Source organism: Dendropsophus ebraccatus, chromosome 4, assembly GCF_027789765.1.
Source record: "Dendropsophus ebraccatus isolate aDenEbr1 chromosome 4, aDenEbr1.pat, whole genome shotgun sequence".
NCBI lineage: Eukaryota > Metazoa > Chordata > Amphibia > Anura > Hylidae > Dendropsophus > Dendropsophus ebraccatus.
In genome coordinates, this window is record NC_091457.1 from 7374039 (window position 1) to 7399532 (window position 25494).

A 25494-nucleotide genomic window follows, 5' to 3' on the forward strand; every position below is an offset into this window, starting at 1 on the left:
TCAGGAACTGTCCAGAGCAGGAGAGGTTTTCTATAGGGATTTGCTGCTGCTCTGGACAGAGGTGGCAGCAGAGAGCACTGTGTCAGACTGGAAAGAATACACCACTTCCTGCAGGACATACAGCTGCTGATAAGTACTGAGAGACTGTAGATTTTGAAATAGAAGTAAATTACAAATTTTGTATACCTTTGACACCAGTTGATTTAAAAAATCAACTGGCTGTATTACCCCTTTCATATCCCTGCATTGCCTCCACAGGGGAAGTAAAGTATTGCACAGTTCCCATTGATTTCTATTGGCTGCTTATATAAAACCTAACCCTGCATGGTCCTCTGGATATACATATGATGGTTGTAGATGCTGTCCAGCTGGTCCATTGCTGTGAATCCTGTATTAGCCTAATAGCCATATACACTGTTCGTATATAACTGTTGTTATTTCTCAAAGACCTAAGTCCTTTGAAGATCCGCCACCTCTGAGATGTCTGTTTCTTAGGTGGTTTGTGCCGTCCAGGCCTAGCACAGTCCCATGCCTGGAGCACTGGCGTATATACACTCCCGTGTACAGTAATAAGAGGGTACACGCAGCTCTCCTAGGTGACAACTTCAGTTCATTTTAACTTCATTTTCAAGGACGGCACCAAACCCTCCGAATAAGTGTCAAGGTTCATTGTGTGCTCTCAGGAATGTGAATGGCCCCAGGGGGCCGACCCACCCCTTATTGACATACAACCATAAATATTACAGCTGTCAAAGATGATTTTGTAGAATGGAAGAAACAGAAAATGTCAGTGGGGCCCCTGCCCAGTGTGTGTTGTGTTCTTAAAGGGGACTTCACTGTAAAATAGTTAATAGACTATTACAAAGCAGCCGTTCTCATGCAGTTCCCAGCATGCACTTCATCTTTGGTTACAGATCGTTGATGTAATGAATGCACTTATTATTAACTTGGTGCATGCTGGGAATTGCAGTTTTTGCAGATACCTGACATATGCCTCTCATTAAATCTGTGCATGCTGAGAGTTGTAGTTCTGTCACAGGTTAGGGTACACTATTACCATACATCATCTATGATTTTGTTTTCTCTACATTAGGTTGGTTTCTTTTATATCCTACTTTACAGGTATGTTCTTCTAGATAATTGTTTCTTGGAAATTTCACACCTGTTTTTTTTTCCTTCTCCTTCCTGCACCCCCACCCATCTCTATTGGGGGCCGACTGATCCACAGCTTAAACCCAGGTCACATGTATAATGTTGCTCAGACTGATGTAAAGACCTGTCAGGGGTGAGGGAATCCGACCACAAGCAATTGCAGGGTTAATGAACCGAAACACCCAGAAAACATAGAAGGTTGTGAAAAATCTCATCATTCATCCAACCTGCAGAACCTGTTGCTTAAAGGCCTTAAGCTGCCGAGTGTTTTTAGAGGGTAGCGGTAGGAGTGTTTTCTGTAACATATTAGCCCAGGAGGATAGGTTGCTGAAGAAAACATCACTGTATATACAGTATACTAACATATAACTGTGACTGTATCTACAATATACTAATAACCTACATACTATCCTAATGATCACTGTATATACAGTATACTAACATATAACTGACTGTATATACAGTATACTAATAACCTACATAGTATCCTAATAACTGCTGTATATACAGTACAGTATACTAACACATAACTTTGACTGAATATACAGTATACTGATAACCTACATAGGATCCTAATGATCACTGTATATACTGTATACTAATAACCTACATAGTATCCTAATGATCACTGTATATACTGTATACTATTAATGTTTGCCATTGTCTTCTCTCTTGTTTACTTCCTATTGTCTCCATGCACTTTAGGGCTTGTTCACACAGGTAAATTCTGAGCTACTTTTGGCATAATGTATGTGCAGATTTCTCCTTAAAAAACCCAGGTTGGGTAACACAGCATAGTCTATGGCACAGGTGTCAAACCTGCGGCCCACCAGCTGCTGCTACTACAATTCCCATCATGCCGGGGTAGCCGAAGCTTTAGTTATAGCTGTCTAGGCATGATGGGAGTTGTAGTTTTGGAACAGCTGGAGAACTGCGGCTGTGACACCCCTGGTCTGTGCTGTCCTGGGTTGTGAGCACCCCCTTTGTTCTAGGCATGGGTGGGGTATTTACATTCACTAGTACCATCAGTGTATGGGATGCAAAACCCCTTAGAGGACAATGCATGGAATTATAAGGAATGCAACTTCAAAGAGGTAACAAATGCTCAACCTCACCTGAGGTTTTTCCTTAGGAATATAATTGTAAACACATCGCAATGCACCGCACTGACCCAAAGTGTAATACAGAGGGAAAAGAAGCATTCCTGGGCTGAGAGACATACTTTCTCCCTCATTGCTGTCCTCCTCAGCGTATTGTCTTATATATGTCTGTACAAGAGAGCAAATCGCTGGCAGCGCTCTGCTACATATCACAGCCGCATCCTGATCTCTCCTCCACCGATCATATACAACATACAGGATATCAGACACTGAGGATATGGGAGACTGATCATACGGCCTTGTGCTGCTGCTTGTCTCATTGCAGCCAGATTTGTATTTAAGGTATTTACAAAGTGACCCCACCAGCAGAATAGTGAGTGCAGCTCTGGAGTATAATACAGGATGTAACTCAGGATCAGTAATGTAATGTATGTACACAGTGACTCTACCAGCAGAATAGTGAGTGCAGCTCTGGAGTATAATACAGGACGTAACTCAGGATCAGTAATGTAATGTATGTACACAGTGACCCCACCAGCAGAATACTGAGTGCAGCTCTGGGCTATAATACAGGATGTAACTCAGGATCAGTAATGTAATGTATGTACACAGTGACCTCACCACAGAATAGTGAGTGCAGCTCTGGAGTATAATACAGGATGTAACTCAGGATCAGTAATGTATGTACACAGTGACCCCACCAGCAGAATAGCGAGTGCAGCTCTGCACACTGAATACCTACCGTCAGCAATCTACTCAGAGTGAGTTGGACAATGTCAGATCTGCACAGTAACAAGGAGATTTAGTATTGTCTACCACCCTGTGTTACCGAGCAGAATCCCGGCTGGTGCCCCCATCCTCCAGGGCTAATGATATGTAACCCTGAAATTTTCTTTGTTGTTTCTTGTTGTGTAGCTGCAGCGTGGCATGCTTGGTCCATTCACATGTCAATGCAATCATTTCAATCTTTAGAACCAGTTAATATCATGCCTTTAGTACATAAAGTAAGGATTATTATCTGAAAACATTAAAATAAAGTATTATCTAGGCGTGCCGAAAACTATTTGCTTAGTACAACATTGGTATGACCTTGGGGGTGCAAAACAAGGCATTACCGTTTGAGCCTTTAAGTACCCACTAATATACTGCTATTTTAGTTATAGCTAAAATCTCTTAATGCAACATATTTGTTCTGAGAAATTCAATACGCTTTCACAGCGTGAACCCGGGGCTCAGACTGTTAATGCAGTGTGTTCTGCTACGCGCCTTTAAATCAGCTTTATATGAAAGCACAAAGCGCAGCACTAGGCTATTGAGGACTTAAAAAAAAAATATATAGAACAACCAACATTTACTTGTTTTTTTTATTTATTTTATTTAAATGACAATGACAGAAAGCGCCTGAAGTGGATGCATTATCAGTAAATACAAACAAGTGGGGGAAAGTTTTCATCTGTAGCCGCCGCGTATGTGTGCTGCTGTGATTCTGGCTCTGGAGAGAACAGCGAGATGGCATCAAGATCTCAGACCAAAAATCATAGCAGGGAGGTGACTCCCCGGGAAGATAAAGTTCACGGTCTGAAAGAGCAATGCAGACTATAAAAGGAGATGACTTCAGAAAACCCAATTCCCTCATATACTGTAATTACCAGCACCGTTCTCTTTATGTCATAGGAGTCACATGGTGGAGTACAGGGCTGTCCCAGGAATTCCAAACTCCCTGCAAATCTAGGAGGAAACAATAGAAAGTAATCTGCTGCAGCGTATAGAATGCAGACTGTATGGAATCTGACGTTCTGCAGCATTCTTCTATAGCCATAATACCTGTACCTTATACTGTGTACTTACATTATACTCCAGAGCTGCACTCACTATTCTACTGGTGGGGTCACTGTGTATATACATTACTGATCCTCAGTTCCATCCTGTATTTATACTCCAGAGCTGCACTCACTGTTCTGCTGGTGGGGTAACTGTGTACATACATTACATTACTAATCCTAAGTTACATCCTGTATTATACTGCAGAGCTGCACTCACTATTCTGCTGGTGGGGTCACTGTGTACATACATTACTGATCCCTTTTATGATGCCTCTCATATTGATAGATGGGAGCAGTGAGGTTCGGGTCGTGTTATCTCCTCGTCCTCATTTGTTCTCTAATTTCCTGATATTAGTTCTTAGACTGTGAATGATGGAGATGTGTATATGAAGCAATCTGCGGGTCATTGGCTGTCAGCTCTCAGTATGAGGCCGGGGAGGGGACGGTCATACATTATCCGTGTAGCCGTGATAAGCCATTACCCTAACTGTGATTAAACCTAGTAATTCCCTCCACAATTACAGTGTCATTACGGCTCATTGCCTGGATGCAACTCTATCCAGATTAATGAAATCAATGATATTAGTGACTGGTTACCAGGTGCTACAATTACATCTCCTGATAGATATACTTATATATTGTCTATAGCGCCCTTTGTCATTGACATTCGCCCCTCTCCCCTTCACTCCTGGTCAATGAGGAAACTAATGCGCTCGATGGTGTCCAGTCAATTATTGTCCTGACACCGGGGAACAATTAACACCATTCATTATACCGCCGATCGGCCCGTCTATTAACTCCCGACTTGCTGTGTCATCGTCTATTAGCCGCGTATCTTGATGGAGAGCAGTTTCCAATGATGCAGAATTGACTCTGACAACTGGCAGCATAATTTCAGTAGATAAGAAGACAAAGTGCGGTAGTTATTATTGAGGCCCTGAGGAATTACAGCCAACCAATTGTAATGTGCTAAGACTCCGCTAGCAGGGCTCCGCCGTGCAGATCAGGCAGAGGGTTAAATCAATATTTTCAATTTCTTACAATCAATCTGGTGTTTGAGCAAGATGGAAACTTGTTAGCAATTGGCAGAATGTGTAAATGAAAAGTCAAACTTATTATTATTTGTTAAAAAGGAATCGGCACGTAACACTATGCTCCGGGCGGCAAAGTCATTCTTCCCTGATCAGCGGCTGCTGGAAGCGCGGGGAGAATCTGGCAATGTGCAGCAGGCTCTTCCCGATGAGCCCAAGAGCAGATCTTTACAAACCACTGGAGCATCAATAACCCGGTCGTGAGATGTGACTGCCGGGACGCTGTCTGTCATTAGCGTCGGAGTAGGGTGGGAAGAATTAAAATCGTTTGTCACCGAGATGTTACCAGCCGCATGCCGAGGATGGCAACCAAGAAATGACGGCCAAAGCAAACGCAGCCCCTACCTCAAAAAAATGGCACAGCAAGGCGATATTCACAGCTTTCACCCTCAATTTTATGTTGGGAGCAAAAAAAAAATTACTTTTGATCTGTCTTTTATATCATTGCAGCCCCTTCCACGTGTCGCTAGATGTGTCTGTAGGTGATCATCTGGAGACCTTAGTGCCATGCGCTACTTCCTCGACCTGCATAACCCTACGGCTTGCCCTGCTTAGTGTTGCATTGCAGTTTTTATTGTTGAGTATATACACAGATAAGTGGCACCAGACTAGTGTGTTTTTTTTTGTTTTGTTTTGTTTTTGTTTCTTTACAATAAGTTCATGCTTGTATAATACATCCGCATTTCTGCATCCCTAATACAGTCTCAATCCTGGCCTAACCACAGGTCTGAAGACCCACAGTGACAGCTGTCAGTACGCGTCAGAAGACCTCGAGTCGGGGCAGGACTTGTGGCCGTATTAACGGGGTGCACTAGTGGAAAAAAAAAATTCTTTCAAATCAACTGTCCACAGCAGCAGAAAATCCCCATAGAAAACCTTTCCTGCTCTGGACAGTTCCTGACATGGACAGAGGTGGCAGCAAAGAGCACTGTGTCAGACTGGAGAGAATAGACCACTTCCTGCAGGACATCCAGCAGCTGATAAGTACTGGGAGACTGGAAGACTGAAGATTTTTTAATCGAAGTAAATTACAAATCTGTCGCTTTTTGACACTGGTTGATTTGAACGTTTTTGTTTTTTTTTACCACTTTAATACCCCTTTAAGAATGCAAAACTGCATCTATATTATGGCCGTGTGAACCCAACCTAAAGGCTGTATTACATGTAGCGGTTATCGTTCAAAGATTCGCTATAACGATTGTTCGCTAGCAATAACTATCGATTTTTTTAATAAACGATTCTAAGGTTATTGCATTCACCAATTTCTGTTTTGAACGGTTGCTTTTACGTCGTTATACGTTCGTTTAATCGTTCCTCAGGACGGCCCACACAACATGTTTTATCGGCGAACGACTTATTACCCGAACAAATATGTGAACAATCGGTGAACTACCAGCGATATTTTTTCAACATGTTAAAAAAAACATAATGAACGATTTCTCATCAGTCGTTTCATTGTTGGGTGTTATTAAACGGACAGATAATCGTTCATTTTAATCGTTTTAGCGAATTTTTAAACGATAATCGTTCCGTGTAATAGCGCCTTTACTTATGTCCGATTGGACTGGGTGTCTTTGTTCTCAACAGTGATGTTATTGGATATGGTTGTATATAAGGTGTCTCTGGCTCATAGACAGAGAGCCTACATATCCTATATTGGAGAATTACCATAGTTTCTGATACTGATCTCCATTCCGAGCACAGAGATAGCTTAGTGATGGTGGTTTCCTGCAGCATCTTATTTTATACATTGTAAGAGGAAGGAGAGATATCAGTCAATGTGATAGATTGTGTATTCAGTATCTGATCAGTAGGGGTCTGACTACTGGGATACAGGGTATATAGTCGTGTATATAATGTATATAGTCATACTTTCCTGTCTAAATTGGCTGATAACAGGAAGCAATAGAATGTATTCCTCTGTGCATTTGGCCACACAGCTGGTATTTTCCTCTTGTATGTTCAGTAGAGATGAGGCTGGTTCATGCCCTGCAGTGGTGGATGGCACCATGGGTAAATGATTGACGCATTGGTGATTGATGCATTCTTTACCTGTTTGGATTGTAAAAGGTTATTGTAGTAGTAAACCATTATAAGTGATTGGCCTGGGCATCAGGAAGGCTGAGACCTGGATGTGTGATCAAAGGCTGCTGATATAACCGTATACTACCTGGAGCTGGTCTGCATGTGGTACTGGTGTGTTGTGACAGTAGACAAGGGATGGGGAACCTGTGGCCCTGCAAACCTGCAACTCCCATCATGCCTGGACAGCTTAAGCTTTGGCTGTCCAGGCATGATGGGAGTTGTAGTTCTGCAACAGCTGAAGAGCCAAGGTTTCCCATCCCTGCAATAGACTGAGAAACTGGCCTGTAAATCAAGAATGGGGAACCTGTGGCCCTCCAGCTTTGGCAAAACTACAACTCTTATCATACCTGGAGGGCCAAAGGTTCCCCATCCCTGCTGTAAATCATTGTCCATCTGGATGCAAGACCATAAGGTCTATAAAAAAAATAAAAAAATAAGTGTATGAATCCGACAGCCCCCCCCCCCCAATCTTCCATCATACACTTCCATTAGATAGAAACTTTGTAATGGACATGAAAAAAGGAGAAATAGTGACTAAATAACCAGGTGCGTCTTCTCATTCGTGCAGCAGAAAAACACTTGTGTCCTTGGTTCTCATTGTTCAGGTATTATTATTTTTTAAAGAACAAATTCCCATACAGCGCTTTTTATCGTTTTGTAAAGAAAAAGACAGATAAACCCGAGACTGACAAAGACAAAATGTGAAATGCGGCTCTAAAAGGTGTCACTTATCATCAAGCCCCGTGTCCTTGCTTCATATGAAAGAAACGAAGGGAAAAAAATCAACTACGACAATATTACCGGAATGAACCGGGGGAGAGACCCACCAATCCCCTCAAACAAACATTTTTCTGTCAAGGTTCAGAAATGTTGAGCACAACTATAATGTGCCACAAAGATTTCTCTCCCTGAATACAACGTTGTTTTCTTTTGTGTGCGTCTGAAAAACAAATCCTCACACACAAAGGATACAGAACCACTGACATTCACCCCTACAGGTCATAGAGAACATAGAAAGCTGTCAGGCAAGTGTCTCAGGAAAAAGATTGTATGTCCACCTTACGACTATTGTATAAATTATTTACATAGCATGCTTGTTACATGCTTAAAGGGGTTGTCCAGCAAAAAAAAAATTAATTTCAAATCAACAGGTGTCAGAAAGTCATATTGTAAATTACTTCTATTTAAAAATCTCAGGTCTTCCCATACTTAACAGCTGCTGTATGTCCTGCAGGTATGTCCTGGTGTTTTATTTACTTTCACACACAGTGCTCTCTGCTGCCACCTCTGTCCATGTCAGGAACTGCCCAGAGCAGGATAAGTTTTCTATGAGGATTCGCTGCTGCTCTGGAAAGTTCCTGACATGGACAGAGGTGGCAGCAGAGAGCACTGTGTCAGACTGGAGAGAATACACCACTTCCTGATAAGCAGCTGATAAGTATAGGAAGACTTGACATTTTTAAATTGAAGTAATTTACAAATCTATATAACTTTCTGACACCAGTTAATTTGAAATAATTTTTTTTTGCGCTAGACCCCTTAAATATATTGCATTACTTCTCCTGTACTGATCCGGGAGTATTATACTCCAGAGCTGCACTCCCTATTCTGCTGGTGGGGTCACTGTGTACATACATTACATTACTGATCCTGAGTTACATCCTGTATTACACTCCAGAGCTGCACTCACTATTCTACTGGTGGGGTCACTGTGTACATACATTACATTACTGATCCTGTACTGATCCTGAGTTACATCCTGTATTACACTCCAGAGCTGCACTCACTATTCTGCTGGTGGGGTCACTGTGTACGTACATTACTGATCCTGAGTTACATCCTGTATTATACTCCTGAACTGCACTCACTATTCTGCTGGTGGGGTCACTGTGTACATACATTACATTACTGATCCTGAGTTACATCCTGTATTATACCCCAGAGCTGCACTCACTATTCTGTTAGTGGGGTCACTGTGTACATACATTACATTACTGATCCTGAGTTACATCCTGTATTATACTCCAGAGCTGCACTCACTATTCTGTTGGTGGGGTCACTGTGTACATACATTACTGATCCTGAGTTACATCCTGTATTATACCCCAGAGCTGCACTCACTATTCTGCTGGTGGGGTCACTGTGTACATACATTACACTACTGATCCTGATGTCTTCCATCCTCTTGCATTATACTCCAGGGCTACACTCCCTGTTGTGATGTCATTTCCTAGTGTGGTCAGGGTCTGCACACAGGTTGATCTTCTGAGGTCCATCCTAGGTCAGACTGTAACTGGTTAATCCATAAAACTAATGTAAGAGAAACCAATACCCTCCACCTGCCTAATAGAATCTGTAACCTGTTCAGGAGTTCTCTAAAGACAAACCTGCTGACGGTTTCCATCAACAAAAATCTGTAATTTGTTCTTGCTGTCATCAGGAGTCATGTGATCAGTGACCAGGCTTCTATCCAGATAACAAAGTACTAAGTAAACAAACTGGGAATAAAAAGTTTTTTTTTTTAATTTTGCATCAATGTCGCAGATGGGAAGCAGCTCCTCCTCCTCCTCCTCAGTCTGGGAACTTTCTGAGCAGGATCGCGGCTATGCTGGCACATTTTGAGGATTCCTGAGTATAACTAAAAATGGAAAGGAAGCAGAATGAGGAGCATTGCTGAGATGCTCTGCTCTTACCTATAGGCGATGAGCCTGTGCCGACATGCAGCTGTGTTTTGACATTGTTGTAATTGTGCCTCTGCGGTCACACAACCAGAAAACATAGGAAGAAATCCAGCGCCAAATATTTGTCAGGAATGAAATACAAAGTACAAATAGATTCGGCTTCCTCTGATCCCTTTAAGGATCTCCTGTATTGTTCTTAAAGCGACATTGTCATATTAAGGTGTTAAACGTGTGACCTCCTTATACAGATGGATTCTGTCAGTATGGAGATTGTGCCCCCACCTCTCCGCCTGTTGGGGTGTATGGGGCTGTGTTTTTTCTAGATTCACAATAATCTGTTACAGTTGCATCAGTGCAGATTGATACAGGAAGCTCCCATTGTATCAATATATTGTGTGTCCTTTCATCTATATAATACTGCTGGATATTCTTATGAGCAGGTTCACGCTCCCTCTCTGCAGGTATCACATTCTTATTGACCCAAATCTCAAGCAGAGAGAGAGCGCGGCCATCTTTACAGCAGTCCTCCCCCTCCAGCCTTGTAGCTGCTAAATTAGATTTGTCAGTGAATGAAGTGTCAGCTGCCTCCGGACGGGGCCTCAATGGCCGCTCTGCTCGCCCTTTGTAGGCAGGGTTTCAATAACAATTGCTGGGTTTTAGAAGTTGCAGAGATCATTGTGATTTGAAGGGAAGCATTGAGCGGAGTGCAGCGTACACCGTGCACAGCTGGTTAGCAGCAGGCGCTCCCTACAAGGGGAGGTCACACCTAGTTCATCCTGCTGTTTTGCCTCTGATTGACGGCCATGAAACCCTAATATAATTACACAAAGCACTCCAAACCTACAAAAGCTTCCAGCAATTTCCATCTTTTATAGGAAAGAAAAAAGAAAAATGGTCAAGAAGAGTCGAGGATGATTGTGGTCTATATCAATGTCTGACTCTATCCTGGGGTGTAACAGGTGGACATACACTAAAGGTGTCTGTGTGTGTGTGTGTGTATATGTATGTATGTCTGTCTGTATATATGTATATGTGTATATATATGTATGTGTGTTTGTGTGTATGTATGTATGTATGTACATACACACACACACACACACGTGCACACTTTTTATTATAGTCCCTGTTTATATGTCTTGCTAGGCTGTTGGTGGCGTGCTGTATAAAATATACATAAATGTGATATATACAGCACTATACTGCAGTGGTCATCAGCAGAAGTGAACGTCCTGATGGGGTTGTTCCTCCACTCCACTAGCTCTTCAATTGTGTTCACATAGTGAATTTTGCTTAAAAGGGGTACACCAGCAAAATAAATTTTCTTTTCAACAAACTGGTATCAGATAGTTATATAGATTTGTAAATAGAAGTATATTTGAAATCTATATAACTTTCTGTTACCAGTTGGTTGGAAAGAATTTTTCTGCTGGTGTACCCCTTTAAGCAATTTTTTTTAAATGGAAGTAAATTACAAATATATATAATAGAAACCAGTTGATTTAAAAGGAGAAAAAATGCTGGAGTTCCCCTTTTAATTAGCTGGGGAACAAAATTAAGATTTGATCGCTATATGTGAATATACCCCAAGTTCATTAACATAATATGGACAGAGGCTACATGTTCAATGGCCTAAACTGATAGCATTATAGATGACGGTGCTGCTTTTAGTTTGGATCTGTAGACCCGCAGTCTGGTCGGGATTTATATCTGTAATATAGATGGCTTCCTATCGCTTACATCAGAGTCTCTGCTGTGTCTTACTAACCTGGTATGGCTGTAGCCATGCTGTATTACAGGTATGTGGAACCTTCGGCCCTCCAGCCGTTGCACTACTACAATTCCCATCATGCCTGGACAGCCAAAGCTTTAGCTAAGGCATGATGGGAATTGCAGTTGTGCAACAGCTGGAGGGCCAAAGGTTCCACATACCTGCTGTATGGGTAAATCCCAATGTGACATCTTAATGTCTTTTCACAGATTGCATAAAATTTCCTATAAAGGAAAGAAGCCTGTACACGTGACCTCCGCCTATATATATGTGTGTGTGTGTGTATATATATATATATATATATATATATATATATATATATATATATATATATATATATATATAGTACAAACATGGGCGCTATGCATTTATCTGATGAAAACATTCATGTGGGGCAGTATGGAGCCATTGACCCTTGTTGGTTCTCGGCTACATGCGGGTCCGGTACACAGCCGGTTGCAGGCATCTTAGGGGAAGCAGTTTTGTTGCCGTCCCTCCTGTGTCTCTGGAGCCGGCGGTTCTGCAGCGGATTATTTCATTTGTTGCCGGCGTTAATCTCTATTTCGGTGGGATGGTTGTTTCACCACTTCCCTTTCAGTTTCAGAGTTCAGCGTACGGCACAGGAAAGGGCCTGGAGCGGCCAAGTCCTGCTGAGCATTTTTTTTTCCAAGCCTGTGAAAAGAATGAATAATTCAGCAGTAAGCATGCCTACAGCCGCCCATTTGGGAGCTTTGATCTGCGAATCAGGCGGCCGCATGAATGCCCTTATTGTCATGTTATGTGTACACAGTGTGTGAATTATTGAAAATAGCGAGGCCTGAGCCTCATCTGGTAGAGATTACAGTGCAGGCATGCTGGGTGAGGGCTGTAATTGAAAGTCCCCAGATGCTGTTTATTGGCCCTTGTCACGTGACCCCTGGTGGTGAAGCCCCCTCTGCAGCAGTGTGCCCGACCCCGCCAGCCCCTCTCCTCCCAGTGTCAGCTCTCTACCTAAGCACCTGCTTGTAATATTTCCATTATCTGAGAATAGATTCATTCTGACGGTGCACCCCACTACTTACCGCCTGCAACTACTTAACTCCTTGTTGACTTGCAGAAACTCCCCTCCGACCCACCCCATCCCTTTTTTTGTGGGCTTAAAGGCTTTCATGACTAAGCGGATTTCATAGAAAAGTGAAGGGGGAGCTGGGATTTGAGAAGCGTGCCTCTTGTGACGGCCGAGGCGGGAGATTCAAATCACAGTATGGAAAAGCAGGACAATGGGAAATGGTGGAAAGTCGTGTCTCCGGATAGAAGAATCAAATGGGCGTCTGGCGTCTTTGCTTATAGACACTGACACACTCATTGTTAAAGAGAAGTAATGCACCAAGGAAGGGTTGGAATGGAATAAAGGTTTATACTGTATAGAGGTGGTTTATGTTTATGTAAGGAGGCTTGGAACCCTGTCACCTCTAACCCAAGATACAAGAAGAGATATAGTTGGACACCTATATAAAACATGACATATCATTGGACACCTGGATACAAGATGAGATACAGTTGGGCATGGAGGATATGGTTTCCATATTGGATTATGTGCCACATTTGCCTGTAGATGCTGTGACGCGGTCTCGATGGCTGATAAATCTGGTGACGGGGCAGACAAGGAAGTGTTAGTCTGGCGGGGACGTTCCTGGATGAGCATTATCCTGCAGCTGGAAGCCATAAGAGACAACACATGTGGTGGCAGGATCTCCTGCACATATCGTCTTATCACTACAAGGGGTAGGCCACGGTCTTATGTGATGGCTACTACATCAGCACTCCAGCAGGGGGCAGTGTGTCTTTTTCACATCATGGCACCAGCAGGGGGCAGTAAGTCCCCCTCCACAACATCACAGCAGCAGGGGGTAGTGTGTCCTCTCCACATCATCACAATGGTAGGGGGTAGTGTGTCCTCCCCACATCATCACAATGGCAGGGGGCAGTGTGTCCTCCCCCCATCATCACACCAGCAGGGGGCAGTGTGCACCCCATCATCACACCAGCAGGGGGCCGGGGCATGAGACTGATATTATACTATATATTACATACTCCTATTATACTGGTGTGAACTCGGCCCATGAGAAGAAACTGGAAAACTTGCAGAGGTGATGACTGGTACCCAGGGCCCTGGTGCTGTATACCGTATTCCCTCGCTATTGTTCCTAAGCTTATTATTGTGGCTATTTCAGGTGGCCAGGCAGGAGTGTATGCTGCTATAGAAGGCATTGTGCCCGCTGCACTGATTGATTATCACAGTGTTGGCGTTGGCGGTGTGTTATGTAATGGCGTATAATGCTACCCTGTGCTAAAGCGGCAGATCAATGTTGTTTGTACGATGTACCATGGGAGTTGTAGGCCGCTCTGCAATCCCTTGATATGTTGCTGGATAGCGGAGCTTGTTATGTCTGTGAACTGCTTCTCTGTTTACTCTCTAAGGTGACGAGAAATTCTCAGCATTCCAGGTAGACGCGGCTGATGTTTACTCACAATGTCACAGGTGAGCAGGGCCGAGGAGGACAGCCGCGTCTATGCATTATACAGCCAGTAGTATCATTATACTGGGGTCACGCATCGCTACAGGTGCCAACGTTCAAACAGGGTGTGAAGAGCCTGTAAAGTGTTCTAAATCCGCACTTTATGTAGGCAGCTCGTTCCTCAGCTGTGGCATATGAACTTTATTCTGATGCTATATTCATGCTGTGCTGTCCGAGTGTGCTGTGGTGAGCTCCCCCTGGTGGCCAGAAGCCGCCGTACTGTACGCTGTCCCTTCTGTGCTGCACGAGTGTACTGTGGTGAGCTGCCCCTGGTGGCTTGAAGCTGCCATACCGTACACTGTCCCTGCTGTGCTGGACGACTCTGCTGTGGTGACCTCCCCCTGGCGGCGTGAAGCCGCCTTACCATATGGTGTCCCTACTGTGATGTATGAGTGTGCTATGGTGAGCTCCCCCTGGTGGCCAGAAGCCGCCATACTGTACTCTGACGGTGTTGTACTGTACGCTGACGCTGCTGTGCTGTACGAGTGTGCTGTGGTGAGTTGCTATACCGTACGCTGCCCCTGCTGTGCTGGACGACTCTGCTGTGGTGAGCTCCCCCTTGTGGCGTAAAGCGGCCTTACCATACGCTGTCCCTACTGTGATGAATGAGTGTTCTGTGATGAGCTCCCCCTGGTGTCTGGAAGCTGCCTTACCATACGCTGTCCCTGCTGTGCTGTACGAGTGTTCTGTGATAATCTCCCCCTGGTGGCCTGAAGCCACCATACCGTATGCTCTGTCCCTGCTGTGCATGTGACATGTGAATTCTTCATGGAAAAATAAGACATCCCCTAGTGCATCTGTGGTAGCAAAAATTAATATAAGACCCTGTCTTATTATCGGGAAAACACAGTAGGACTGCTCACTTTTATTGCCGCTCAGTTGTCGTTCTCATTCTCATCCACACTTCCATCACTGTTTTTGCATTGACCACAAAGCGGCAAGTATACAGCATTTAGTAGATGCGCATTGTGTAAATAAATGTATCATAAACAGTATATAACATGTATAATATTATGTTCCAGCACACTCTCTGGTCACTGCTGGAGCAGTGCACGAATTTGTGTTGCTTCCATACAGTTCCTATGGCTGACGCTGCCTCTCTGCTGCATTTAAAAACATGGGTCTTACAAGGAGAAGTGCTAGCCTTTGAAATCTTGGATGTCGCCAACCTCAGCTAGGACCCCTTCTCCATGGACCATATAGCAGCTGCAGAAGCCAATGCTGTTATAGTAGGGAATGACCGGCAGGGCTGGACATCTGCAGGCTTCATGCTGGCAATTGTTTTATCACAGCTGGAGAGCCACAGGTTCTATAGATCATGCCTCTGTGACTGTGTTCCCCAACCTGTGACCCTCCAGCTGTTGCAGATAGCAATACAAGTTGCAGATGATTTAATGCACTCATGCACTCATGATTAAATCAGGGCATGCTGGGAGTTGTAGTTTTTCTACAGGTTGCTGATCATTGATGTAATCCATGCACTTATTGTAAAATCACTGCTTGCTGGGAGTTGTAGTTTTTCAAAAACTTGAGAGCCACAAGTGGCAGGTCATTGATTTAATGCAGGGACTGGGAACCCTTGCCCCTCTGGCTGTTGCAGAACTACAATTCCCATCATGCTTGCACAGCCTAAGGCTGGCCAGATATGATGGGAATTGTAGTTTTGCAACAGCTGGAGGGCCAAAGGTTCCCCACCAGTATTTAATGCGTGCTCTCATCAAAAAAATCAGTGCATGCTGGGATTTGTAGTTTTGTAACAGCTGGACTGGTCTATGGCATGTACTCCCTTGACGAATCTTATGAGATGTAGAAGGGCTGTTATATTAGTATGTATATTCGCTGCTGCATTTATAGTATATGGGCTAGCACAATATAGTGTATAGTAAGTACCAGACCATTCTTGGCTTTTTCCTGCCATGTAAGTTGCTTATTTCACATGTAATCTTCTGTATATTGACTTTTCCATTTGCTATTTCAGGTAGGAATGAATTGATAGCACGATACATCAAGTTACGGACAGGGAAGACGCGGACCAGGAAGCAGGTAATGCATTTGATTCTCTCTGCTCTTCTTTGTGACATGGTGGATGCTGAGAAATTGTGCGATTTATCAACTCTGATCAAATGCATGAAAATTGATGATGTTCTGCCACAAGTGATTCACTCACAAATGTGCATGACCGGCTCCTGAGATCAGACACTACACTCACTGCCAAATACTAAAAGACATCAATAGCTTATAATAGTGCTGGAGCGTTATAAGAGAGGCGGCTGGTACCAGTCACATATAATGTAGGGGATCACAGCACTGGTGATATAGTCATCATGGAAGGCAGTTTCCATCATTAAGCCCATTGAAGAATACTATAGTCGCCCTCTCCTGGGTTGTTCCACCTATGCTACAGGGAGTCTATATGGTTATTGGTTAGATCCTGTACAGTATAAGGGCCCTATTCCACGGCACAATTATCATTCCGATTATCGTTAAATCGTTTGAATCTAAGCTATAATCATTCAGTTGAATAGCAGTTAACCATTAACGACAGAACGAGAAATCGTTGATCGTTTAATAAGACCTGGACCTATATTTTATTGTTGCTCGTTCGCATTGAATAAGACGTCGTTCGCAGTAGTGACGAACGCAATAGCGACGATGAGACGACAGCAAGAACGATCATAAGTAAAGATTTTCGTTCCATGTAAATGGGTGAACGATTTCAGGTCTTTCGCAATAGCGATCGTTTATCGTTAACAATTATGCGAACGATAATTGTCCTGTGAAATAGTTTCATCCTGTGATCTTCACGCCGCCCATACCCTGTACACAGCCGGATAACATGTGGATGCCTTTGTGACACTTGTTGGCTTCTCTATCATCAGGTTATGCTGCCCTGTGTAAGGGATACACCTAGTGCTGACCAGTCCTGGGCAGTATAATCTGAGGATTTACTCATGGTAAAACTTATGGAACTTGTGTTTGTACAATATTTTAGGATTTCAAGAACCATATGAAATAGCTTTAAGCATTAGAACGTTGCACGTTGCATGATGTGATAGAAAATTACAGAAACACAGAGCTGTCTATACAACTCAAGCGGATTCACACTAACACTGTGTATGTACATTATTGTCGTAATCCTAAATTACATCCTGTATTATACTCCAGAGCTGCACTCACTATTCTGCTAGAACTGTGTACCCACATTACATTTCTTATTTTACTGTTCCTATAGCAGTTAACTAATACACGATATATAGTTGTGTAAATGCACTATTGTGGTGTGAATCCACTTCAGCTTGTGAGTTCCGCTCATAGCATAGTTACCAGTAAAACCACAGTAAATAATATGAAGGTAACGCAAGAACAAGGGCCCAGGCCTGCAGGTGCACCATGACATATCTCCCCCTTGTTTGGTGTTATAAAATACTTGTTGGACCCAATATGGCTGCCTATGGAGTCCCTGCAGGTTGTTGTATGGAGGTGTAGGCTGCAATCCGCTCCCCTGTGTAACTACGGCTTAGAGAAAAGCATTCCCTTTGGCTTTTTCCTGTTGAGCCCTCATTAGCCGTGTTCATTAACATTCAGCGTTACCTGCCGGCAGCCCGGGCCCCCTGAGTGGTGTTGTGTTTACAGGGGCATGGCGTCCAGGAACAATAGGCCCCTTACATTGGCACGCATAGAATGTGACAGGAGCCACAAGAAAAGCCTGTGATGAGTCAGCACGGCCCGCCGCTCCTTAACTCCGGGCTGCCTCTCCATTCAATTAGTATCGGAGAGAAAGCCGGGATTGTGCTCCATTACAATGCAGCCACTTCTCTGATGAATATTAAGCGGGACAAGTTCAGCCCCTCCCCAAAAAGTCCCAGCACCGAGTAGTAAAACGTAATAAGCGGGTTTATAGAACGTTGTCTAATACCAGAACATTGCAAAATTGTCACTGCTGTATTGTCTGTATATGGTTTTATGGAGGATGTTAAGAACAAGGCCATAGTAGAGCAGGGATGGGGGAACCTTCAGGCCTCCAACTGGTGCAGAACTACAACTTCCATCATGCCTGGACAGACTTAAGTCTGTCCAGGCATGATGGAAGTTGTAGTTCTGCACCAGTTTGAGGCCGAAGGCTGTCCAGGCGTGATGGAAATTGTAGTTTTGCAACAGCTACAGGGCTTGTAGGTTCCCCCATCCCTATGGAAAAGTAAAGTCATCAAGATTTGTGCCCAGGTCAACAGCTGCCATCTCATACTTATTATTCCTTGTTAATAAATTTTGATCATAACCTCATTAAAAAATAGGAATTTATTTTAATTTTTTTTTTAAATTCTGTATTTATATGTGTAATGCTGTCACATTTATGCATCTGTATTACCACTGCAGGTCTAGAGATCCAAGCTAATAACATTATAGATCATCATCATGGCTTCCCTCGGGTCATTTAGACCCACGGCCAGACCAGGACTTACAATGGGAGCAAAAAATGTCATACAGGCCTCCGTCTTTTTAATATTTGAAAATTTCATTCAAAATATATTGTCAACTATTTTCCTTTTTTTTTTTCTTTTTTTTTCTTTTTTGATTCCCAGTTAAAGTGGTAGAGTTATTAAAATAAATAAATAAGATTATATTTGTTTTTTTGTAAAAGGAACAAATTCTTTTCCACCAAAGAGTGACAGAATTAAAGGAAAAAAAAAAAGAATTTATATATATATATATATATATATATATATATATATATATATATATATATTAAAGTACAATTTTATTAATTAAAAAAAAAAACACATTTATATCAAAGATTTTTCCCCTCAAATTAAATTTAAAAAAACTTTAATTTTTTTTCTTCACAACATTTAGACTCCTAGAAATTTCATTAATATAAAAGTAGAATTAAATTAAGAAATTTTATTTGCAATTTTTCTTTCCCCTCAAATTAAATTTTTATTTATTTTTATATTTATAAACTTTCTCCCCTACTAAGTGCCACACAGTCAATACCTCGCAGAACTTGTGCGCTGTCCCTAAAAAATACACCATATTTCTACCAAAATAAAAAAAATAAATTTAAAAATTTCCTTTTTTTTTTTTTTTTTTTCTTTTATTTATTTATTTTTAAATCTGAACCCCGTAGGTGTCTAGTCACATACAGGTCTTAGCAAGAAAGAAAGTTCGAGAAATCCAAGCCGCCATTAAGGTACGTCTGGCTTGCCCAGTTGTAGGGGCTTTTCATCTCCATGGTTACAGGCTTTTTCCTTTGTTTTCCTCCCTCCCCCTACCCTGCAGGTGTCTAGTCACATTCAGGTTCTTGCCAGAAGGAAATCTCGTGATTTTCATTCCAAGCTGAAGGTATGCGCTTCTCTGCTTTTGGGCTTGTGGTTGCTACGCATCTCACTTCCTGTTTCCCATGGTGACCGGTGAATGCTTTGTGCTGCCATCCTTGTAACCTAGTTTTCTTGCTGCATGTGAGAGCTGTTTACATTTCTTAATACCCGCTCTGCTATTCCTCTGCAAGCAGTCACTGTGAATATCCTCTACAGATCCCTAGCTGCACGTCTGCCCAGAGATATCAATTAGCGGCGAATTAACAGCTACAGAGCTGCGCTCATCATGTATCTGCTGCTGCAGGAGGCTTGAGCTCGGCCAGTCACAGCACAGGAAGGACTAAGCTCAATGGGCGACTGCAAAAAAGTGCAAAATAAAAAAAAAAAATCCTTTAATTTCTAAAAAGAAAGTTGCATTGCTATGGACAATTTAATTTTACCCATGATCGCCTTTGTAGCTTACACCTTAAAGGGGTTTTATGCAAATAATGCTAAATCACTGTGGTGTGAAATTCTGCAACTTTTTATTAAATATGGCGGATAAAGTCCCAAAATGTAGGAAATCGACTTGCTGTCAGTGAATAGGAACATAAAATATAAAGGGAAAGCTGGCTGTAGATTGTAGGTCAGGTATTGGGAACCTGCGGCCTCCCAGCTGTTGCAAAACTACAATTCCCATCAGGCCTGGACAGCCAAAGGCTGTCCAGGCCTGTTGGGAATTGTAGTTTTGCAACAGCTTGAGGACTGCAGGCTGTGGCCGACTGCTATCTCTCCTGATCTCTACTGGATCAGCTCTGCTATAACCTATCATCTCCCCGGAGTGCACACCATCCATTGTTAGACTGAATACAGTGTAAAAAAGAATGCTCCTATTCACTGACAGCAAGCAGAGCTCTTGGAACTGTAAAAAAGTTTCAGATATTTTCATCCCAGTAATGGACGCTTCATTTGCTTACAACCAGAAGACCTGCTGAGCAGGCTTCACCCTTCAGATTCCTGTAGTACATCCATAGTACTACTGCCTAAGCTAGAAAGAACAGAAGGCAGCGGATGTGCTGGTTAGTAACCATGTCTAGTAAGGATAAGGACTATAGAACACTAGTGTGCCTGCCCTCTGTACTAACCCCACTGTGCCAGCTGTCCTCAGCAGTGAAGGGCTTGCAGGGCTGTGCCCACATGTGCTGCACAGCATGCTGGGCGGTGCTGCTTGGTGGCTAGCTTGGAGTTGTGGCTGCACTGGCTGAGCATTTGGACTTGGTAGACAAGCGCCCCCTTTGATAACCCAGAATGCAGTCTTTCTTTTTGTTCAGAAGTCTTGCAGTCCTGCTGGCAGCCTCCACTCCTTTGCTTGACCAATAACTTTAGGGCAGAGTGAAATGCGTTGGGTTGTAGCTTTATGACCCATGTAATATACCGGCTGCATGGACACCTGAGCATGTTGCAAAAACTAAAACAGATATAAAAAAAAAGGCTGATGGGATCTCAAATAGCGTGTGTAACCCCTTCCTCACCGGCGTACTGCAGCGGGAATGAATGGCTTGTTCTCTGCCCCATCTTTTTTCTCCTTTCTTTGCTCGTTCAGTAGACATGCACCAGATGACTCCCCTGGAAATGTTCTAGATTCATAATCTGTAGCCAAGCAAAAGAAATGTTGATGACTAGTCTCCGTAAGCTAAATATAGTCCAGCTCTTTTAGTTTCCTGTTCAATGAGCAATGGTTTGAAAGCTTTTGGAAAAAAAAAATTCCTTTTGATGTGAATGAAGTCTTCAGCATTTTTGAAAAGCACAAAAAAGCGATGGATTAATTACTGCTCATTAGGCAGCGAGTCAGGACACCTCTGAATGTACATTCTTCCTAACGCCAGAGCCATTGCCAGGATGAAATGGTCACCTATTGTTACTTAATTCAGCCTTGTTAATACTGCGGTGAGCCAGGCAACCACAGTCCCTGAGCCGGCCCTGTGAGGAGGCCATATTATTCTCCCCCTTAATGATTGCTACTAGACAATGGGCAGAGCTCTGGCTGCGCTTAGTATCAGAAGGGACTTTGATGAATTGGGGTAAATGCATTTAAAGATGATCCTGATTTGTAGTAGTGTCCTCCAGCTTCCCCAGCAATGCAGTAGTAGTGGCCTCCAGCTTCCCCAACAGTGCAGCAGTAGTGGCCTCCAGCTTCCCCAGCATTGCAGTAGTAGTGGCCTCCAGCTTCTCCAACAGTGCAGTAGTAGTGGCCTCCAGCTTCTTCCACCAGTAGTGTCCTCCAGCTTCCCCCAGCAGTGCAGTGTCCTCCAGCTTCCCCCAGCAGTGCAGTGTCCTCCAGCTTCCCCCAGCAGTGCAGTGTCCTCCAGCTTCCCCCAGCAGTGCAGTGTCCTCCAGCTTCCCCCAGCAGTGCAGTGTCCTCCAGCTTCCCCCAGCAGTGCAGTGTCCTCCAGCTTCCCCCAGCAGTGCAGTGTCCTCCAGCTTCCCCCAGCAGTGCAGTGTCCTCCAGCTTCCCCCAGCAGTGCAGTGTCCTCCAGCTTCCCCCAGCAGTGCAGTGTCCTCCAGCTTCCCCCAGCAGTGCAGTGTCCTCCAGCTTCCCCCAGCAGTGCAGTGTCCTCCAGCTTCCCCCAGCAGTGCCGTGTCCTCCAGCTTCCCCCAGCAGTGCCGTGTCCTCCAGCTTCCCCCAGCAGTGCCGTGTCCTCCAGCTTCCCCCAGCAGTACCGTGTCCTCCAGCTTCCCCCAGCAGTGCAGTGTCCTCCAGCTTCCCCCAGCAGTGCCGTGTCCTCCAGCTTCCCCCAGCAGTGCCGTGTCCTCCAGCTTCCCCCAGCAGTACCGTGTCCTCCAGCTTCCCCCAGCAGTACTGTCCTCCAGCTTCCCCCAGCAGTGCAGTGGCCTTCCGCTTTTCCCAGCAGTGCAGTGGCCTCCAGCTTCCCCCAGCAGTGCAGCTGTAGTGTCCCCCAGCTTCCCCCAGCTGTAGTGTCCCCCAGCTGCAGTGTCCTCCAGCTTCCCCCAGCAATAGTGTCCTCCAGCTTCCCCCAGCAGTACTGTCCTCCAGCTTCCCCCAGCAGTAGTGTCCTCCAGCTTCCCCCAGCAGTAGTGTCCTCCAGCTTCCCCCAGCAGTAGTGTCCCCCAGCTTCCCCCAGCAGTAGTGTCCTCCAGCTTCCCCCAGCAGTAGTGTCCTCCAGCTTCCCCCAGCAGTAGTGTCCTCCAGCTTCCCCCAGCAGTAGTGTCCCCCAGCTTCCCCCAGCAGTAGTGTCCAGCTTCCTCTTTAATTATTATTATTAATTATAGACATAACACTGGAATCTGAAGGGTTAAATCCAATTAAATTTACGCTTTATATAATAATGTGGCCAGTGGGACTGGGATTTAATGGTTTATACAGAAGGTATTAAGAAAATGTTCCAGCTCTTATGTGTACTGTGTCTGTGTCCTGTTTGGTTATGACCCCCGATATCCTCCCCTGTTTTCTGTGTGTCTCGTCTGATTAGTTTAATGATTTAGTAATGTGTATTGTGATGTGTAACGGTTTACAAGGAGTATACAAAGCAGCCATAGCAAAATGTATCAATCACCTGATCTCACACATTACTATTCCTTCCACATTGCTTTCTATGTATCAGAAATGCACAACCTAGCTCCCTGCCAGCCCTAGCATGGTATACACAAACCTCCACAACTTGCTGTTATAATATATCACGAGGCTCTGCTAGGGGCAAAAGCAAAATCACAACCAATGTGTACTATTGAGATGCCCCTATGTACTGTACACTTCCTGGGTGGCTATAAAGTACTAAGCTATATTTAAGGATCACCCTGGATAGATCCCCTGTGCGTTTCTACCAGTCTCCCATAAGGCTGTAGTCATACGCAGCAGATTTGTTGCAGACATAAGAAATTGTGTGCCTATATCCTATAAGAATTACCCGGCATGTTTGTCCAGCTGCTTTCTATGTCCTTTGTAAATTGTTTTGTGTGGTGTGTAGTTATTTTTGCTTTCCGCCAACCTTTTAACACACTATTTGTATTGTATCCAGGTGACAAATATGGTAAGTTATTGCCCCACCTCATGACTTGTGACTCCAGTTTGGCTTTTGCACAGTGTTTGGCTGTTTTTGCTTTGACTTGTGTTCCCGGCTTGTGCTGTTTTACCCTACACAGGAACAGTAGATTTGGGTTACATATCCAGGCTCCCCCGGGGTGGCAAGCCTACTCCCTGACCAGTCTTTTTGGAGCAGTGAATTGGGCTAATAGCATGAAGGCCTTGCCTGCATGTGTACATCCTGCCTGATACAAGACTGCTTTCATATGTCCGCCATCTTGCACCAGTGTCCCTGCCCATAGACACCTGCATCAGGCTGGACGATCCCAGTGCAGAGCCGTACGGGGGATTATACATAGCGTAGTACCGTCTGACACAAGAACACATGGTTGTGCCGGGACTGTGTTATAGGGGCGACTCCAGATAAGGTGGAATTTTAATCCTGCATTCCTCTCTCCAAGTAGCAGATCTGTGGATTTCATGAATAGGAGACTTCACTATGACCCTTAGGTGTTCACAATTGAGAGGAATGATGAATCAGCAGCTATGCACTCAAGTCTCCAACCTATAGCTCTCCAGCTATGACTCCTAGCATGGTCTGCAGTCAGGGCATGTCTATATGTCTATGACAGACCCAGCAAACAATGGCCGCTGCTCAATACCTATTGTAAATCTGCATTTCTGCTACTGGAGAGATGCTCACTGCTAATCCACTTCATCTGGAGGGTAACCTACGGATGACCTTTTTTCACTATGACCATGAAACCATATTTTCAATGGGCTGATAAATAACATTTGTTATTTTACTACCTCTCTGTGGCCTTACGTGCTTTTCTTCAGCTCCTGATGCAAGCTGTCTGCAACTTTCTGCATTGGACTTCCAGTTCCTGCTGTATATTCTAGCTCGGAATTCAGCTGTTTCACTCCCACTATACCTTGTTGACTGAAAATTTCACCCACTACACCCACAGGAGTCTCTCGCTACACATGGTTAAATTCCTGGCTAGAGTGTACAGCTGAAAAAAGAAGTACCCTAGATAGGAAGTACACTAGGAAATGGGACAAGGAAGACAACAGAGCAGACAGTTTGCATCCGAAGCAGAAGGAAAGTGAGAGACGACATAGGTAGCAGAATAACTTTATTCACCAGAATGTTTGTTTATTATACAGCTGAAAATAGGTTTCTTGATCAAAAAAAATCTTAAAGGTTAGGAATCAGCGACTGACTGACTTATAAAGGCATCTTGACAGCTACATTTCTTTGTGGACTGAAATTATATGTAGTGGCCTGATCTAAAGATGCACACCATTTTTTTTAAGTAAATATGTCTTAAAGGGGCACTGTGAGTTTTTTGAAATTTTTGTGAAATTTTTTAAAGGTTATAGAGACTTGACAAGAGTTTTGTAAAGTTTTTGCCATCTTGCTGCTAGAGATGGCTTCCATCATAAGTCTATAGTCTATATAAGTCATCTCCTGCAGCAAACCCAGGAGTGAAGCATTTTGCAGGGCTCTTCTCCCAGCTCTGGGCCTGAACACCCAAACCTCTGCAGATCAAAACATTTGTCATGTCACAAGTTTTAGTGACAGGAACACTTTAAATATGGTCACTGGTGGTCTGACCGCTAAAGAACCTCCCCCACTGTTTCCAAGAATGGGGGTGCACAGCTCTGTATCTAGCATTCACACTGCTGTATCTGTACCTACTATCAACTAATGAAGATCAACCTTGCATGAATGGCCGCTGCTCTACCCGGGACTGATGCCCCTGTTCTCTGGAACGGCAGGGGTCTTGGCAGTCGGACCACCGCTGAGCAGACCGGTTTACTATGCCATAGCATAGTATAACATATTATGATGATAATACATGAGACAGTCATGTCAGCTTATGTGATGGGACCC

The 25494-nt window shown here is 43.8% G+C and overlaps 1 protein-coding gene across 10 annotated transcripts in view; it reads left to right on the top strand.

The window, feature by feature from the left end:
* The window catches only part of TEAD1 (TEA domain transcription factor 1), an 88993-nt gene that overhangs the window by 37403 nt on the left and 26096 nt on the right, over nt 1-25494 (top strand). For 2 of the 10 annotated variants that reach the window (XM_069965073.1, XM_069965071.1), the window contains exons 3-6: nt 16237-16301; nt 19384-19446; nt 19536-19598; nt 23590-23601. In XM_069965073.1, the coding sequence (XP_069821174.1) occupies nt 16237-16301; nt 19384-19446; nt 19536-19598; nt 23590-23601 (203 nt within the window). The remainder of the gene's footprint in view (nt 1-16236; nt 16302-19383; nt 19447-19535; nt 19599-23589; nt 23602-25494) is intronic. The other 8 variants (XM_069965072.1, XM_069965079.1, XM_069965076.1 and 5 more) reach the window with 6 other exon arrangements.